General features: G+C 36.8%; 1 protein-coding gene across 37 annotated transcripts in view; it reads left to right on the top strand.

Moving 5' to 3' along the window:
* LOC149474329 (protocadherin gamma-A3-like) overlaps positions 1-19,458 on the top strand; it is a 440,639-nt gene that overhangs the window by 290,205 nt on the left and 130,976 nt on the right. Inside the window, exon 1 of one of the 37 annotated variants that reach the window (XM_089658305.1) lies at positions 1,927-4,539. The exons of 34 other annotated variants lie outside the window; for them this stretch is intronic. In XM_089658305.1, the coding sequence (XP_089514431.1) occupies positions 2,110-4,539 (2,430 nt within the window). In that variant the 5' untranslated portion in view covers positions 1,927-2,109. Of the gene's footprint in view, positions 1-1,926; positions 4,540-12,976; positions 13,031-13,056; positions 15,401-19,458 lie in introns of those variants that run through there. 2 more of the 37 variants (XM_089659404.1, XM_089659252.1) reach the window with 2 other exon arrangements.

The following is a 19,458-nucleotide window of genomic DNA, read 5'->3' as shown; positions in this document are numbered from 1 at the left end:
AGGACAAGACCTGTAAGTGTTTCTTAACTGCAGTAGGGAAAACAATCAGGTCTCCTGCCCTGCCAGACAGACGAAACAGCTCTCCGGTATGTATTTAATTTGTATATTTAGCAGTTTGTTCTACATAGGATGAAAAAATACCTTACGATATCTTAAACCACAAGTGCAGAATCAGGGGATGATTTGCTTTACTAAAGGCAATAATTTAAATCAATGATTGGCTCCTGTCCCTAGTATATGTATGCATGAATGTGAGTTAGGGACCTTAGATTGTACACTCCTTGAGGGTAGAGACTGATGTGAATGCACAATATATATGTGTAAAGTGCTGCGTAAATTGGTGGCAATATAATAACCTGTAATAAATAAATAAAGTAAAATCACCTTTTCTATTAGGGCCAATTCACACTGACTGCGCTAAAATTTATAGAAAACGAATACATTTCCATTCACTTTAGTTGCACGCTGATGTCCATACGTTGACATATATTTTGATGTCAGTTGACATGCATTTTAGCGTGCATGAAATTGTACTGCATTTTCACAGGAGATCCTGTGAATTGGGTTGACATCCGCCTACATATGTTGTGCTGCACTAAAATGCATAGATGTGGTATGTTAGCGCAACGCAGGTCAATGCAGTGTAATGGTGTGAATAGGATGCAGGATATTGTAATTTTATATATATATATATATATATATATATATATATATATATATATATGGTGTGCATATTCACATTATTGACCAAAAGGATAGCCAAGGACTCCTTACTATGTTAATTTATGCACAAGGTAATTACCTTACCTTTGTTATGTTGGGCTAACCTGTTTTTGGATAAATATGTGGAAAGTCAGGGGGAGTTTCAGAACAGGTGATTTGCAAATCTACCAGCATTGCAAAATGCAAGTTTGTCTGATTAAATTTGGAAAGGTCTTAAATATTCATGAGGCCCTTCTTTATGAGAAATAGCCTTTTTGAAGAGGTGGAGTCTTTACCTATGCAATTGGTAAAAACATGCAATGTTCCCTTAACCAGTATGAGAAGTATATGGTAACTGGGTTTAAGGCCTCTTATTCATAGTGTACTTGCTTATGGTCAAGAGAATTTCAAAGTGGGTGTCCTGTCCACGTTTGTACAAGGATGTTAAAGATTGCAGTTTTGCCATAAACAAGACAAGGAGTATCTATTTAACTTAACATCTATGCGTACAGCTGTTCTAGGTCTAGACACATTGTTTGTAACACATAAGATCAAACATGCTCATAAAACCAACCAATCAGATTGCTCAACACTTTGGTCAATCGGAAAAGGTGTATACTATGGAAGGTTTTTTGGTTGAGTTGTGACAGGAGAAAGTGGGTCCTCTGAAGGTGTCTGATAATTGCATGAATATTTTAAGTACCCTGCCATCTGCCTTGTCTGTACCTCTGTTTTATGGAATATTTCTGAGCCCATTAAATCTCTCTCTGGAAAAGAACCATTGGACTTGTTGCTGCAGGAAAACACATTTATAAATACACTCATCATCCTCTGTGTTGGATATAAGACAACATAGGACACATTGGAAATATTTTTTTTCAGATGTTCTCCCATTGATCTGTGTTTTACAGCTGTGCTAAAACACATATCAACACACTGGTGTGAATTGGCCCTTAATGTATTTATTAATGTATTAAAAAGCATATTGATATGCTTAATATAGCCAGCTATAGAGATTATTTTAAATCAAGTAATTTACAGTTCACATATTTATTATTATTACATTAAGTTTAAATATCACAATAGACACTGTTATAAAATAACACCATTGGATGCAAAGGAAAAATTTTCAGCACTGCAGTTCCCTAATTTTACCTCTGAGCGCCGCTGTTTGACCAATAAGGAGAAGAATACAGAGCTGGAGATCCACTGATATCTTCCTCATTCACACACACTGAAGACCTGCAAGAAGAGGCACAGCCATTACTGGATTCTCTCTACACTTATCACAGGAGAAGCTTTTATTTCAGAAACAATGAAATGTATCTCTATATAAAGATTTCCATCTTGGATTACAAATATTAATCATCAAAGCAATCCCTTTTTGGAAGAAACTGGACATTTGGAATGGCTGAGCTGAGATTCTGTTCACAAGCATATAAAAGGATCAGATGGCAAGTAATATTTTCTGTCTTATGTGGTTGGCTGTGTCATTCAGTCTCTGGTCAGATTCATTATTCTATTGTTGAAGAAATGAGAAAAGACTCTGTTATAGCAAATATTGCAAATGACCTGGGATTAAATATTAATCAACTCTCCTCCAGAAAACTGAGGATTGAGTCACGCATTTCAGAGAAATATTTTTTTGTGGATCTAGACAATGGTAATTTCTATGTGAAGGACAGGATAGACAGAGAGACATTGTGTGGGACAGCAGCTACCTGCTTCTTAACCTTTGATGCTGTGGTTGAAAATCCCTTAAATGTTTTCAGAGTCAAAATAGAAATTCAGGATATAAATGATAATTCCCCAATGTTTTTTCACAAATCCTTTATAATAGAAATGATAGAATCTACTGCATCAGGGACAAAATTTGCTTTACAGAATGCAGAGGATCCAGATATTGGTAATAATTCAATACATAGCTACAAGCTTAGTGCTGATCAGCATTTTACACTGAATGAAAATATTAATCCAGATGGAAGTAAATCTCCAGAACTTGTGTTAGAGAAAGCTTTAGATAGAGAGACACAAAATATTCATGAATTAATATTAACAGCATATGATGGTGGAAACCCTGTGAGGTCTGGAACTGCAGTAATAAGGATTATTGTTGCAGATGTTAATGATAATTTTCCTACATTTGCTCAGCAGCTGTATAAAGTCAGTGTAAGTGAAAATATTGCAGTCAATACTTCTATAGTAACTGTTAATGCAGTTGATATAGATGAAGGTGTTAATGGAAACATTACTTATTCTTTTCGCAAGACATCAGGACATGTCCATCATACAGGCACTTTTATTATTCATCCAGTAAATGGTGAAATTAGAACAATCAGAAAATTGGATTATGAAGCAGCAAATAGTTATGAACTGTCTGTTCAAGCAAAGGATGGAGGTGGTCTTGTTTCATACAGTAAGGTACTAATTGATGTGATAGACGAGAATGACAATGCTCCTGAAATAGCCATCACTTCATTATCTTCTCCTGTTCTTGAGAATTCTTCTCCTGGAACCATGATTGCTCTGATCAGAATCCATGATAATGATATGGGTAAAAATGGAGAGGTTGACTGTAAACTTATAGAGGAAATTCCTTTTAATTTAATACTGTCTTCTGAGAGTTACTACAGTATAGTTTCTGTAGGTTCTATAGATAGGGAAGAAATATCTACGTACAACATCACAATTGTGGCTACCGATAAAGGATCTCCCCCACTTTCAAGCAGAAGAACTATCACATTGGAGATATCAGATGTTAATGACAATCCTCCTTTGTTTAGGAAATCGACTTATGTTGCTTATGTACCAGAAAACAATTTACCAGCAGCCTCAATATACAGCATACAAGCTTCAGATCCTGATACTGGAGACAATGCTAAAATATTGTATTCAGTATCTGGAGCAAATGAGATAGATCTCCCAGTGTCCTCATATTTTTCCATCAATATGGAGACTGGAGTTCTTTATGCACAAAGATCATTTGATTATGAGAAGCACAAGGAGTTCCAAATACAAATAACTGCTAGAGATACTGGGTCCCCATCACTGAGCAGCAACACAACATTAATTATAAAAATAGTGGATCTGAATGACAATGCACCAAAAATCCTATATCCATCTGCAGAAAGTGGAACAACTATGTTTGAGATGGTCCCCTTTGCCTCTGAACCAGGTTCTTTAATAACAAAGGTGGTCGCTGTGGATTCAGACTCTGGACATAATGCTTGGCTCTCTTATCATTTCTTACAATTGTCAGAAATATCCTACTTTATTATTAATGAGCACACAGGTGAAATAAGGACATCACGTGTCTTTCAAGAGAAAGATGCGCTGAAACACAAAGTTGTGGCAGTAGTGAAAGACAATGGAGAACCCTCACTCTCTGCTACCATCACTTTAAACTTTGTCATTACTGATAACTTCCAGCAAGCAATTCCTAAATTTGTTGATCAAGTTACTGATGAAGATCAACAAGCCAACTTGCAGCTGTACTTAGTAATCACTCTAGTCATCATTTCCTCGCTGTTCATTATAACTGTTATCTTGACTATTGTATCTAAATGCAAAAAGACAAAACCACTCCCAGTGTTTGATCCACTAAGTTCAACTTTATATCCTCAAGTTGACCCCAGATTTTTGTCTCAGTATTCAAGCGGAACTCTAAGTCTTCCCTACTCTTACAATGTTTGTGTGGCTTTGGATTCTGGAGAAGGTGACTTTACATACATGAAACCCAATGAAAATGTTCCTGTGGACAATCTTATTGATGCTGATGATTCGGGGCTTGGAAATGAAAATTTGAAGGAAGCTTTGCCAACAAGCAATATAGCACCGGTGAGTTTTTCCAAGTGTAATTTTCCAGCTACTTTGCTTGGGAAGATCTAATGCTACTTTACCATTCTGAGACTGGGCATTATAGTAAATATGGCTCAATTTCATATTTTGCAGTGCAGCCGGTATGCTAGATAAGCAGTTGTGATATCTTGCAATGACGGTATCATTGGTTTACCTTCTACTGTGGACATTGCATGACTATTATATGTTCTTCTGTTTGCATGGATTTCCTATGGGTACACTAGCAGTTAATAATGCACCTGTGTCTAGTAAAGAGCTTTAAAACAAGTCCTCATCACCTCTCTGACTGCTTTTACTGTGACATTACTCATTCTCAAAGATAATCAAAGTCTCTGAAGTCCAATTTCAGTCAGTTTCTAACACCATAAGCCACATTCACTGGGCATTTAGCTTGTGTTTGTCCAATCTCTGCATTGCCCGGGAGACACAGATGCAACATCCAACCCCACTACCTGCAGACTGTAAAAGTCTATGATAGACTGAGACCTCATCATGTTTATAGCATGATTCATAAAGCAAGCAGATCCAGAAAAGCCTTGGCCTTACTGGACACATAGCAAAAGCTGATAGAACTGCACTAGTGCTTTGTAACATAAATTCCACAGTGACAGCTTGCAGCCATGCAGTATGTTCAAGAGTGTGTGGAGCAGCAACAGCTCATGGCCTGCAACAACCCATGCCACAGTCTTAATGCTGCACTAGAATAGTATGCAGATGACATATACTATGGCTATGTAGGCAACAGTGATCATGTGCTACAAGGGTAAAGGAATGTTCATACATGCATACTACATGTGGGTATAGGATTATAACTTTTCTTTTTCTTTAATGATTGAACTGGATGGACTTTTGTCTTTTTTCAGCCAGACTAACTATTTACCTATAGGCATAAAAAATAAAATAACCTCGCGCTAAGACTATCAAGAGCAGCTGCACCAAACCTAGTCTGAACACTGGACCCAATAAGTATATCTACATAAAACAGGTGCACATATTCCTTTAAATAAGTAATAACTTATTTAAAGGGATATCTTCACCTTTTTTTATGTAGATGTATTTATTGGGTCCAATGCTCATACATGGCTCCTAAGTTGTGGAAACTGTGCAGCATACTGAACCCATATAACTTACATGAACCTAGACAGCGGGCACCTCCACTGTCTTACAGATCTCTGCTCTGTGCATCTCCTGCTGAGAGACAAAGTAACAATTTTCCAGTATGCAGTCTGCATATTATCATGATTGCTAATTGATTGCTTGCATATTGACGCAATTGTCTGTTTGTCACCATATAGTCAAAAGTGGCTATTTTGTTGTCTACATATTGTCATGGTCCTGCATTTGTTGTTTGCATATAGCCACAATGAGCTGTTTTCTGTCTGGTTATTGTAAATATTGTTGGTTTGTTTTCTGCATATTGTAATAGTTGACTGATTAATGCCTGGACATTGTGTACAATTGCCTATCTGGGGCCCATGTTTTATCAGGATAGCCAGTTATGTGTTGTGAAGTTTCTGCTGTTTAAAGGATTATATCACTATAATTTGATCCCCTGTAGGTCTGCCACTATCAAAGCATGCTGTTATTATACTTGTGTATTGTCACAGTGCACTATGAGTCCCGCTATTTATTTTATTTACTATGTCTACTGCTAGTAGCACAGCGCAAAAAATTAAAAACGCACAGGTGATCAAATACCACCAAAAGAAAGCTCAATTAGTGGGAAAAAAAGGATGTAAATTTCATTTGGGTGCAGCGTTGCATGACGCGCAATTGTCAGTTAAAGTAACGCAGCGCTGTAACACAAAAAATGGCCTGGTCAAGAAGGGGGGTAAATCCTCAGGAGGGCAATGGTGAATTTCACAGTATATAACATGTTAAGAGTTCTTTCCAGTATCCATTTTGTGCATTTTTATGTTCCAGTATTCATTTAATTACATGATTACTACTGAAAATATTTTGATGCATAGAGGAGAGCCGGGGAGTTAAAAATGATATACCTTGTGTGTCAACCATACTAGTTACGCAACTTCAGTAGAAAAGTGACTGATGTCAAATCACAGTCTTTCCTGTATTGGAAACCAGGTGGGCATACAATGCCCTACCAATAGGCAATAGAGAGGCAATCATTGGGGTTACGCTCAGAAGTATTCTCTGCTCGCTAAAACAGATTGTGGCATCTTCTCGCACTGCTTATTAGTGTGTGGGATAGCAAGTTGAGCATACAACAAGTGACACCTTTACATTGGCTCCATGTGTGACACTGTCATAGCATCATTGCAAGTGTTTGTTGGCACTGGAGAGAGTGTGTTTTTGTACACAGCACCCTCCATGTGGCTAAGGCAGGGAGATGCTGGGAGGGGCCCTGTGATTTCCAATGTTAACCCCAAATGTAGCTATTTTCATTTCGTAGGGCAGCACAGTGGCTAAACTGTTAGTACTTCCAAGCCTGGCAGTACTAGGATTGTTGGTTCGAATCCCAACCATGGCACCACCTGCCTGGAGTTTGCATGTTCTCCCTGTGCCTGCATGGGTTTCCTCTGGGTACTCCGGCTTCCTCCCACACTCCAAAGACATGCTGGTAGGTTAAGTGGCTTCTGTCTAAATTGGCCCTAGTATGTGTATGTATGAATGTAAGTTAGAGACCTTAGATTGTACACCCCTTGAGGGTTAGGGACTGATGTGAATGTACAATATACAGTATATGTAAAAGTGCTGCGTAAATTGATGGCGTTATTTAAGTATCTGTAATAATAATTTCATAGGGGGTAAACTAAAACTATCAGATTGTTTTATCACATTGTAAAGTGTGAACAGTTCAAGGATCATCCTGGCATATTGTGTGTTAATATTAGTTTTTTTGTATTCACTCAAAGAAAACTTTGCAACTTAAGAGTAAAATGAAAATTTTGAACTCAGTAAAGTTTGGTAAATGCTGTTCAAAAGGTGAAAATAAAAATCAAACAATGACATCCTATTTACATCCAGCTACTCCAATGGAAACACCAAAGGATGCCACAGTCACCTTGCCGCAACTCCTGCTTAGTAACCAATCAGTAGTTGCAGCAATCAACCTTTTGTTTTGAAGGCAGTACTTGCATATTGCATGACCCAAGAAAGTTTGGCATCCCCTTGATTCAGGCTTCTATTGAACTTTGTTTGGGGAATGAGAAAGTCTGTGTTTTTTATTATCAAGGTACAAAATCCCATTCAAATTGTTGCAAATGAGTTGAACAAGTAGTACAAGTACATTTGTAAAAATGAATGTTATGAATGTAGTTGGAGGACTACAGCTGAAAACATTTACCGTCTATGTTAACTAGTTTTTAATCTCATTTAGCAATTTTTATAATTTGTTTTCTGGATGTATCATTCAACCTCTGGTCAGCAATAAGATTTCAATTTTAATTTGTTTTAGTCTAGTTAAAAAAATACAAATCACTTTGGTTTCCGCAAGCAATAGAAGTTGTTCTTTCATACAGTTTAATAAAATACCCTCCTGGCATATAGTTACAACGTTCCAACACTAATGAAGCTATGCATTATTTGCCATAGGATCAAAGTCACACATTGCTTTACATTTTAATATGAGAATATCCAATAACTGGTTAATTCTGTATTTATTTTTAGTAGCATGTCAGTGATTAGAAATAATGTAGCAGCAGGTTTAGGAAAACAAATATTGAAATAAATTAAGTTATTATTCATTTATTAATATACTCATTGTTGATGCAGTTTGATTGCATATGTCCAATACTGAGCTTTACTGGAAAAATAAATATTGTTGTTGTACCATACAGAGGACTTGTTGACTGGGGAGGCTATTTTTGATCAAATGTATACCTTTAATAATGTTATTTTAAGGTTCTTTGCATTAAAGTAGAACTATAGGCAAAACTTTTTTTTCCATTTTGGATAGAGTAAGAGAGGGCTGTAACCCCTGTCAGTTTATTTTTTTGTGATCTGTGTCACATTGGGGAGATTTACCCTCACTTCCAGTCCCATAGCCAAAACAGGAAGTTAGAGGAAATCCATGCAAATTAAGGAAATTCCTTGGGGACCGCCAGCTCACCAAAACTAGTATCCCCATTGGAAGAATTCCCCTCTATTACTTTTCTGGGGACAACCCCAAAACTTGAGATTTCTTTTACTTTCACTTTGAACAGTAATTGTAAACATTATCATTTAAAGTATAGAGGAATGATAGAGAGGGTGAATCTCCTTAATGGGGATGCAGACAGCAATAAAAACCTGACAGGTTTTCTAATCCATCTCCACTCTTTTAAAAAAAAGTTTTGCCATTAGTTATACTTTAACTTCAGAAAAATTGTACACATTAATTTTGCAAACTACGTTCTTACCGTAGACTTGTCTGCTTTTAACAGCATCAATCTGCTATAGACAGGACACGCCTCCTTCAGAGTGGGCATCATATGACATCCTGTCAGAAGGTGCCACTCACGTGGTCAAGGTGCTGCGCAGTAGTGGGATCTGTCACCGGCTGTGTCCATGGGACAGATCACTACACCAGCCCATTGCCAGTGTCATGTGACTGCTGTGATCAATCACAGCAGATCACATGACAATTGTATACAATGGATGGCTTTCTTTCATGGCATCTATTGTATACAGTTGTGTTTTTAGCTGTGACTGGTCAATGCAGTCACATAGTACAGACAGGGCCAATCACAGCCCATCTGTATCATGTGATGAGCTTTGCACAATCACAGCTAATCACAACAAAAGACTGAATAAATAAGTTTAAGTTTCAGTAACAATGGTTGCAAATATCAATGAAATACATTTGTAATAGCAATTATAATGTGTAAAAAAAAAAAGAAAATCCTGATCACTATGCCCAGAGTAGTTCAATGTTACTATGGTAACATTGTATTGTTCTGGTCACAGTATGTTAAAAAAAAAAAGAAAAAATATAAAAAAAAACAAAAAAATTATTGAACATTTTGAAAAAAATAAAAATGCAATTATTATTGTTATTTTTTTTACATACTGTCACCAGTCAGTGTCCCTGATTACCGCTATACCAGTTATATAATACTGGACTGGACTGGTGACAACATCTTTTTTATTTCTTCATTTTCCAAAAAATGGTACCAAAAAGTTACAACTTCAAAAAACTCACCATGCCTCTTACTAAATACCTATTTTCCAAAAATGGGTAATTTTGGGGGTATTTGTACTATCCTGGCATTTTTGGCATTTCAGTACATTGATTGATCAGATATATATTCCATGGTTTGTGGACTCTATAACTTTCCTACAGACTAAATAATATACACTAATTTGGGGTATTTTCACCAAAGAAATGCAGAATACCTATATTTAAGAAGAAAGGTTATTTATTTTATAACAGAAACAAAGAAAACATGTTTTTCTTTTCAAAAGTTTCTGGGTTTTTTTTATTTAGCAAAAAAATAAAAAAAAACTCAGCAGTGATTAAATACTACCAAACAAAGCTCTATTTATGTGAAAAAAAATGATAAAAAATGTTTATGGGTACAGTGTTGCATGACTGCACAATTGTCATTCAAAGTGCGACAAAATTGAAAGCTGAAAATCGGCCTGGGCAGGAAGGGAGTAAAGTGCCTGGTATTGAAGTGGTTCATTTGCAAAATTTCCATAATTATGGTGAGTACGAGAGACAACAAAATGATATTGGTTTGTTTAAAGAAAGCTAATCTCATGAAAAAATGCTTATGTTGTTGTCTCTCTACTCTTGTTGTAAGAGTAGTAGTAGTAGTAGTAGTAGTAGATAACTCACTTATTGAAAAGGGATATAGATTGTAAGCTCGAAAGAGTAGGGCCCTCAATCCCCTCATGTTTTGCATTGTATTGGTATTGTTCTGTCACATGTTCTGTCCCCCTTTGTAATGTACAGCGTTGAGTGAACTATTGGCGCTTTATAAATACTGTATAATAATAATAATAATATATTGGAATTCACTTAAATCAAATACTTTTTGTTCATGGCGCAGTCATACCTCTTAAAGTTTAAAGTGTAAGCCCAGCAGAAAAACTTTTTTCTTATTTTTTTGGACTAGGAAAGATTAAGACCCGTGTCAGGTTCGTATTGCTATCTGTTGCTCAATTTGATAGATTTACACTTGCTTCCTGTTCTATCGTGTTGACCGCGAATTGACAGACAGAAAGAGAGTTAAACTCTCCAAAAGCAACATGGACAAAAGTGCTTTTCTTTATTTTTTTGCCCAAAGGTACAAAAAAATTCAACATCAATGGCCACATTTATAAATATTTGCTTATCATACAAAAGGACATATGCTTTATTTGTCCTTTTTGGTAATAGTCTAAAGAAAGTTTTTGTTTTTTGTTTTTTTTCTACTGTAGATGATAAGTAAATCCAGTCAATATAAACAATATATCTTACACAGAATGATTTTGAAAAGACATTTAAATAAATTTTTATCTCAAAATTACATAAAGTAAGCTAAATATGTAGAAATCATACTTATGTATATCTACATAGACATACCAAATGCAGAAAAACGTTTTAGTGTTATACTTCACATATGTAAAATAATAAAGGTGCAGCGCTTGGGATAGACACAAAAATGCAGATGGTAATCAGATATGACATGCAATATGCAAAATCATCTTTCAAAGTGCAATACGTGGTATCATTTCTGGTAATCACAGACAAATAAAAACGTCCAAGTAAGGAGACGTGTAACGTGGAGATCCTGTGGAGTTACTGCTTATGGTAGAAATGTGTGATCCAGAGATGATAGGTAATTAATGAACAGAATGCGCACTCACCAGAAGTGCGTATAAAATACGCATTAAGGAGATCTCCTGTATCATCAGGTACATGTAAGCTCATCCGTATTCAGGTCAGGCTGCATTCGCTATCATCATCTGGTCACAGGCACAACAGGATTCCAGGGTTCATCAGTCAGGCACAACATCCGGGGTCACCTCTTAGGGCAGGCACTGCGGAGGGTGGCACTCACAAAGAGAGCTCAATAAGGGACACCAACATAGTGTGACACTGTTTGGATGAGCTTTATTCCAATGTAATGTAAGTAAAAATCACAATACTGACCAAAGATTCAGGATGGCCACAAGCGATGGCTAGATGTCCAGATGTCGCGTTTCGTGCTAAGCACATATTCATAGGGTGCAGGGCCCTGATGTACCTGATGATACAGGAGATTTTATACGCACTTCTGGTGAGTGCGCATTCTGTTCATTAATTACCTATCACCTCTGGATCACACATTTCTACCATAAGCAGTAACTCCACAGGATCTCCACATTACACGTCTCCTTACTTGGACGTTTTTATTTATCTGTGATTACCAGAAATGATACCACGTATTGCACTTTGAAAGACGATTTTGCATATTGCATGTCATATCTGATTACCATCTGCATTTTTGTGTCTATCCCAAGCGCTGCACCTTTATTATTTTACATACTTTCCTGGAAGGTGTATTGCTATGCAGAGCCATACAAAGCAGTGTGAAGGAGCTGACATGGGAGAGAACTGTATTGTTTACATACAGACCCCTGCCCCGTCAGTGATACTCAGTGATCACCAGGTGCCGGCGAGTAATCACCGGGAAGGACCCGGTGATTGACAGCTGAGGCCGTGAATGGCAGTGTGGGTAGAGCACTTGAGCGTGCCCCCTACTTGGAGCTGCAAAATCACATATATATAAACGTGATGTTGCGCACCCCTACCACCCTGTAGTAGTATTTCTGTTATAGGGTGGGAAGCGGTTAAGTAGTTATAGCCAAAGGTTTTCTTCTTGCTATTTTTTGTTGGACAGTTTAGCCTTTTACAGAAAGTAACAGATTCACTGGCAGGATCAAGAAGTAATAAAACTATGTTACAGGGAGGACTTGGAAGAACACAAATGGTTGTTTTTCATGCTTTTGACAGACATCAGCATATATGTATTTTTTAATTTTTCTTGTAATTACATGTTTACAAGTTTCAATCATCCTAATTTATATTAATTTTATGTTTACCACTGACTGCTTGTGTGCCTCATTTATTTTGTTGTACTGATCCAAACATCTGTTGAAAGCCTAACTATATATTCATAGAAAAGTTACTGCAGAGTGTAAAGTATTTTCAAATTCACAGTTGATTCAAATGTAATAATATCTCAAATAATAATAAAATAATTCTAAGGCACTGCAGTTCCCTAATTCGACCTCACAGCGCCGCTGTTGACCAATAACGAAAACAGAAGAGATCCAGAAGCAACTCTATGAGGCAGGCAGTACACAATTACAAGCAAAAATATAGAGCATTTCTGCATGGGATGTGATTGCTGCAGGTCTCTCAAAGAAGAAGACGTGTGTTCTGACACTTTAACTCAAATAGGCTTCAAATTATATTACCTACATTTATCCACCAAGAAAAGAAATGACTGGCTTGAAGATGCAGCATGGACAGACATTGCAAGGAATCAGATGGCAAGTAATGATCTCTTTATTTTCTTGGCTGTGCCATTCAGTCACAGGTCAGATTAATTATTCCATTGTAGAAGAGATGAGAAAAGGTTCACTCATTGGGAATTTAGCAAGAGATCTTGGAATGAATGTGAAGGATATTTCAATGAGAAAACTCCGTATTGTTTCACGTGTGTCTGAAAAATATTTCAGTATCAATCTGGATAATGGAAATGTATATATTGCAGAGAGGATAGACAGAGAGACATTGTGTGGGGCTGCAGCTGATTGTGTCCTGGCCTTTGATGCTGTGGCTGAGGATCCTCTAAATGTTTTTAATGTTAGGATGGAAATTCAAGATATAAATGACAATCCACCAACATTTCCCAATCAGATTATTAGATTAGAAATAAGTGAATATGCTTTACCAGGAGCAAAGTTTGTTTTGCAGAAAGCTGAAGATTTGGATATAGGAAACAATGCATTAAAAGGCTACAGACTCAGTCCAAATGAGCACTTTGTCTTAGGAGAAAGGATCAGCTCTGATGGCAGTATATTTCCTGAACTAGTTCTAGAAAAGCCTGTAGACCGAGAGACACTAAATTACCATGAACTAATTTTATCAGCCGTTGATGGAGGAAATCCAGTACAAACAGGGAGCACATTGATTAAGATTTCCATCACCGATTTCAATGATAATACACCTATATTTACCCAAGAAGTGTATAAAGTAAGCATTAAAGAAAATATACCTTTGAATTCTAAAGTTCTGCAGGTCAGTGCAACTGATGGGGATGAAGGTTTGAATGCTGAGATTACATATTCATTTAGCACTATTGCAAATAATATTCTGCAGATGTTTGAAATTAATCCTAGAAGTGGGGAAATTACAACAAAAGGACATGTGGATTATGAACTGACAAAACATTATGACATTTCTGTACAAGCCATTGATGGAGGTGGACTGGCTGCCCATTCCAAAGTATTAATAGAAGTATTGGATCAGAATGACAATGCTCCTGAGATATCAATCACCTCCTTGACTACTCCTATCCCAGAAAACATAGTTTCTGGAACAGTGGTGGCCTTGATTGAAGTTCATGACCAAGATTCAGGAGAAAATGGAGAAGTTCAATGTCTTATCATAGGTGATGTGCCATTTCAAATACAGTCATCTGCAAGCAATTTCTACAAGATCATTACAAAAAGTACCTTGGACCGAGAAAAAATGCCATCCTACAACATTACTATTCAAGCTTCTGACAAAGGCTCACTTCCAATGACTGTTAAAAAGGTTATCCAACTAGATGTGTCTGATGTCAATGACAATGCTCCGGAGTTTGAGAAGCTGATTTACACTGCATTTGTTCCAGAAAATAATTTACCAGGAGCTTCCATATTCAGTATTCAAGCAAGAGATATAGACAGTGAAAATAATGCCAAAGTAGTTTATTCTGTAAGTGGCGTCAACAATGAGAAAGATCCTATGTCTTCTTTTATATCCATTAACCCGGAAACTGGAGTTATTTATGCACAACGCACATTTGATTATGAGCTGCAGAAGGAATTTAACTTCCAGATCAATGCCAGAGACAATGGAAATCCATTTCTGAACAGCAGTACAAATCTAAGAATTTTTGTAGTAGATCAGAATGATAATTCACCCATCATTCTGTATCCATCATCAGATGCTGGTCACCCTGCCTTTGAGTTAGTGCAATGGTCCTCTGAACAAGGTTCTTTAATATCCAAAGTAGTAGCTGTGGATGCTGACTCTGGACACAATGGCTGGCTCTCTTTCATTTTGCAAGCATCAGAACCATCATTTTTCACCATTGACCAACATACAGGGGAAATCAGGACTTCACGAATTTTCCAAGAAAAGGATGCCTTAAAGCATAATATTGTTGTTATAGTAAAAGACCATGGCTTCCCACCTCTTTCTGCTTCCGCCACTCTAAACCTGATGATTGCGGATAACTTTCAGAAGATAATCCCTGAAATGACCAATCAGACAAACAAATCAGAGTCTCAGTCCAACTTACAGTTCTACTTGGTTATAGCCTTGGCATTGATTTCTTTTCTGTTCATGTTGACTGTTATACTTGCTATAATCTCTAAATATCGAGAATCCAAGTCATCCTCCTCATTTGGATCTTTGGCCACAAATCTGTATCCTACAGTTGATCCCAGATTTCTTTCTCAGTTTAATAATGGAACATTACAGCTTCCTTACTCATATGATGTTTGTGTAACTCTGGATTCTAGTGAAAGGGACTTTGCTTTTCTTAGACCCCAGTCCAGTGTTCCAGTGGATCATCTTATTGATACCGATGACTCTGGGATTGGAAATGAAAGCTCCAAGGATTCCTTACTTGCCAACAATATCACATCTCAGGTATGCTTTTCATAAGATTAGAACATACAGTATTTTAACAGAGAAACAATTTGGACAAATTGGAGTTAACATACTGATATAAAGCTAATATGCCATACATTAAGAGTACTCATCCAAAATCACAAATAAATCTTAAATTGATAATTCTGTCTATGGAGCTTATTTACGAAAACTGGATAAGAAGTAAACAAACCCAAGAGACCAAACAGAAAACTTTTTTTATTTTTACTTGAAATCTGATTGGTCACTATTGGCAATAATTCCAGTTTTTTTTTCATCTTCTCTCCAGTTTCCATGAATAAACCACTAACAATCTCTATCTATCTATCTATCTATCTATCTATCTATCTATATCTCTGCATTAGGTTTACAGGCCTTTACAAATTTACAGTATATCAAGCACAGCCAAAACATTCTTTCGTTTTTGTTTTTTAGTAGGAAATCGTTAAAATTCATCTTGTTTTTTAAATTTTTTTCTGCTGTCAGACACAATAGGAACTGAGAGGAAATCTATCCAGAAAATTATCTCTTAAACAGACATCCCCAGTCTGAAGATTTCACTTCTATTCCTGTTTCAGTGACAATGCAAAAATGTGGGGTTATAATGTGGGTTGAATTCTTCATTATTACTTTCTTCTAGTTAGTTCTAGAGTCTTTTCTATTTTTTTTTTTATTCCTAACTCAAAAATATCCAACTGTACAATGGAAATATCCTTTTTTTCTGCCTAATAAATGCAGCTGTACACGCCTGTCCATTTTTAAACTTAATATCTATTAGCAAATAGGATTCAAAATGTAATTCAACATAATGGCAAATTAATGTTACAAAAAGTGATACTTGATGTAAAATAGTGCATAAAATGTATATGTGAGACTGGAGAATATAGTTGTGTATGAGTCTCCTAAAGCTTTATTGAAATGTTAAAAGCACTAGACATCAATCAGCAAGGTACTAATGAATTACAGCAAAAGCTTCAGGTTTGCTAAAGGAACAAAATTCACACAATTTATTTTATTCTGTGTTATCTGTGTTCTTATGCAACCAGTCATCATGGAGCAGTCAGGTAACATAATGAGAGTGTACTTCCTGTTTAACTACTCGTCCCTTTTCTTCCATTCCATTCAAACATCCAAGGGAAACTTCAATTTGATTGGTGGCTAGAAGTACTCTTTAGTACTGATATGTCTGTATGTGTGAGACAGCAAGTTGATTTCAGTGGGTGTGTTTAAAGCTTAAGTTCAGTTAAACATATTTTTTTTCATCAGCACAAGGGACAGTACTTACTATCCATGCAAAGTGTTCCTTGTGCTGATTGCTGCTGCCTTAGCTGCCATCCAAAGTCCTCTGAAATTCCTCCTACCCCAGCAGAAGTAATCTTCTGGTGCTGCAGGAGTTATTAGAGCAGAGGAAAGTGTCACAGGCACTCATCAAGAGTTCTGACTTTTTGCCTTCATTCCTCATTCCTAGAAGCTGTACTATCAATTCCAAGGAGGTGGATCATTCAGTTTTCTGCCTTTCCACCATTCATAGATAGCTTTTCACTAATAAAAGAATAATTTCTATAAATGGAGAAGGAGTTGAAAGTTTGGATACAATTGGTATTCTTGTTGAGTGCCTGTCATGGGTCCCTCAGCTCCATTAACCCTTGCAACACCAGAAAAGTATGGAGGGAGGGGGGGTCGAAGGTTTTTGAATTTCAACTAAAGCATCAGCCATCAGCACAGGTGACACTTTGTATTGATACTGTCCCTTTTGCTGATTTTTTTTTTTTTTAAATTGACTAAATTTAGGCTTTAAACATACCTCTCCTGTTGTTCTAAAATTACCAGATTACTGTCAAAAGGGAGGGATTGGTGCACTACAACAATGTTTGAAAATTAAAAGTAGTGTTATTGGTAAATTTTGAGTGGAATCTATACCAATAAGCTGTTTGAGGGCTGGTTCACACCAGGTGCTTTGCAATGCGTTCTGAAAATAAATTCAGGAACACAGGTACGATAGTTGTCAAGTTGTCATAGAAAGATAGAAAAGTGATGGCAGAAAAGGACAGAGCGGTCCATCGAGGCTGTCCATTTTTTTATGTGCGTGTGTGTGTTTTTTTTTGGGGGGGGTTGTTTGTTTGTTTTTGTTTTTGTTTGGGGGGTTGTTTTTTGTTTTTTTTAGGGGGGGTTGTTTTTTGTTTTTAACTTTTTTAATATATATCTCGCTTGTCCTAAGCATATGTGAAGCTATTTACTGTTGACTGGCTCACTACCTCAGCTGGAAGTTTATTCCAAGTATCGACTACTCTTTCAGTAAAATAGTACTTTCTGCGATTAGTTTTGAACTTTACTCCAGTTAGTTTAAGGTCATGTCTCCGTGTTGTTGATTTTGGTTTTGTGTTGAAAATACTGCCCTCCTAAACCTTATTCACCACCTTGATGTATTTAAAGGTTTCAATCATGTCTCTCTTCTCCCTTCTTTCCTCGAGACTGTACATGTTAAATTCCCGAAGTCGCTCTTGATATGTTTTATCCCCCAGACTTTTCACCATATTTGTTGGAATTGTTCTATCTTATCAATATCTTTTTGTAAGTGGGTCTTCAGAACTGGACACAATATTTTAAATGAGGTCTAACTAAAGATCTATATAGTGGAATCAAGACCTCCTTTCTCCTGCTGGTGACCCCTCTAGTGATGCATCCTAGAATTCTATTCGCTTTCCCCACTGACTGGCCACACTGTTTGCTCATTTTGCAATCATCTGAAATAGATACCCCCAAGTCCTTTTCCTCTGAAGTGCTGGCCAACACTGTACCCCCATTGTTGTACTCTCTCAAGGGTTTCTTTTTTCCTAGGTGCATTATTTTACATTTAGAAACATTGATCTGCAATTTCCACACTCTGGTATCTATCCTTTAGCCAGCTGCATATCCACAGAACCAGTCCTAGCTTGTAAAACTTTTGTATTAGATCATTATGTGGAACTGTATCAAATGCCTTGCTAAAATCAAGATATGTTGTGTCTGCAGCACCACCCTGGTCCAAAACATTGGTAATATTGTCAAAAAATCCAATCAGATTAGTCTGACATGATATGCCCTCAGTAAAGCCATGCTGTTTTGGATCAAGAAAGTTCTGTGTTTTTAAGTGATAAATGATCCTTCTTTTCAGGAATGATTCCATTAACCCGACTCCAACCAATGTTAAACTCACTGGCCTGTAATTGCCAGCTTCTACCTTGCTGCCCTTCTCGTGGATAGGTACAATATTAGCTGTCCACCAGCCATGGGGAACTTCTCCTGTAGGAAGAGATTGATTAAAATGATCAGTTAATGGTCCAACAAGTATACCTCAGTGTTCTCTTAGAACTCTGGAATGAATACCATCAGGGCCCATTGCTTTATTAATATTTAACCGAGCCAGATCCTCTGCTACCTCTATCTCTGGAAATCCTAAAAATGAACTAACATTACTAGAACCAATATGATTTTCCAACTTATTATTGTTAGTGTAATTTATTTATGAGAAGACTGAACAACAGTAATTGTTTGCGTTGTTTGCTACATCCAGGGCTCCCTCAACATAAGTGTTCTGCCCAGTTTTCATTTCAGTGATCCCATTGTATTTTTTCTTTCTACCACTAATGTACCTAAAAAAGGTCTTACCTCGTTTCTTAATAGATATAGCAATTTCCTCCTCTTTCTGTGCTTTGGCAGCACTGATAATGTGTTTGGCCTCCTTTTGTCTATTCTTATACTCTTCTCCGTCAGCTACACCACCTGTTTCCTTAAATCTCCTATATTATTATTATTATTATACAGTATTTATAAAGCGCCAATGGTTCGCTCAGCGCTGTACATTACAAAGGGGGAGAGAACATGTGACAGAACAATACCAATACAATGCAAAACATGAGGGGATCGAGGGCCCTGCTCTTTTGAGCTTACAATCTAGGAAATATATGCTGATTTTTTTTCCTTTACTATCCTACTTATCTCTTTAGTGAACCATATTTTTTTTCTTCCGTTTACTAACTTGCCTACAATATAATCTAGTTGCCTCCAGGATGGTAGAC

This window comes from Staurois parvus, unplaced genomic scaffold, assembly GCF_062004578.1.
Source record: "Staurois parvus isolate SC_StPar_1 unplaced genomic scaffold, SC_StPar_1.0 ptg000006l, whole genome shotgun sequence".
Lineage (NCBI taxonomy): Eukaryota > Metazoa > Chordata > Amphibia > Anura > Ranidae > Staurois > Staurois parvus.
Note: the sequence above shows the minus strand (reverse complement) of the source record. Positions and strands in the feature narration are given on the sequence as shown.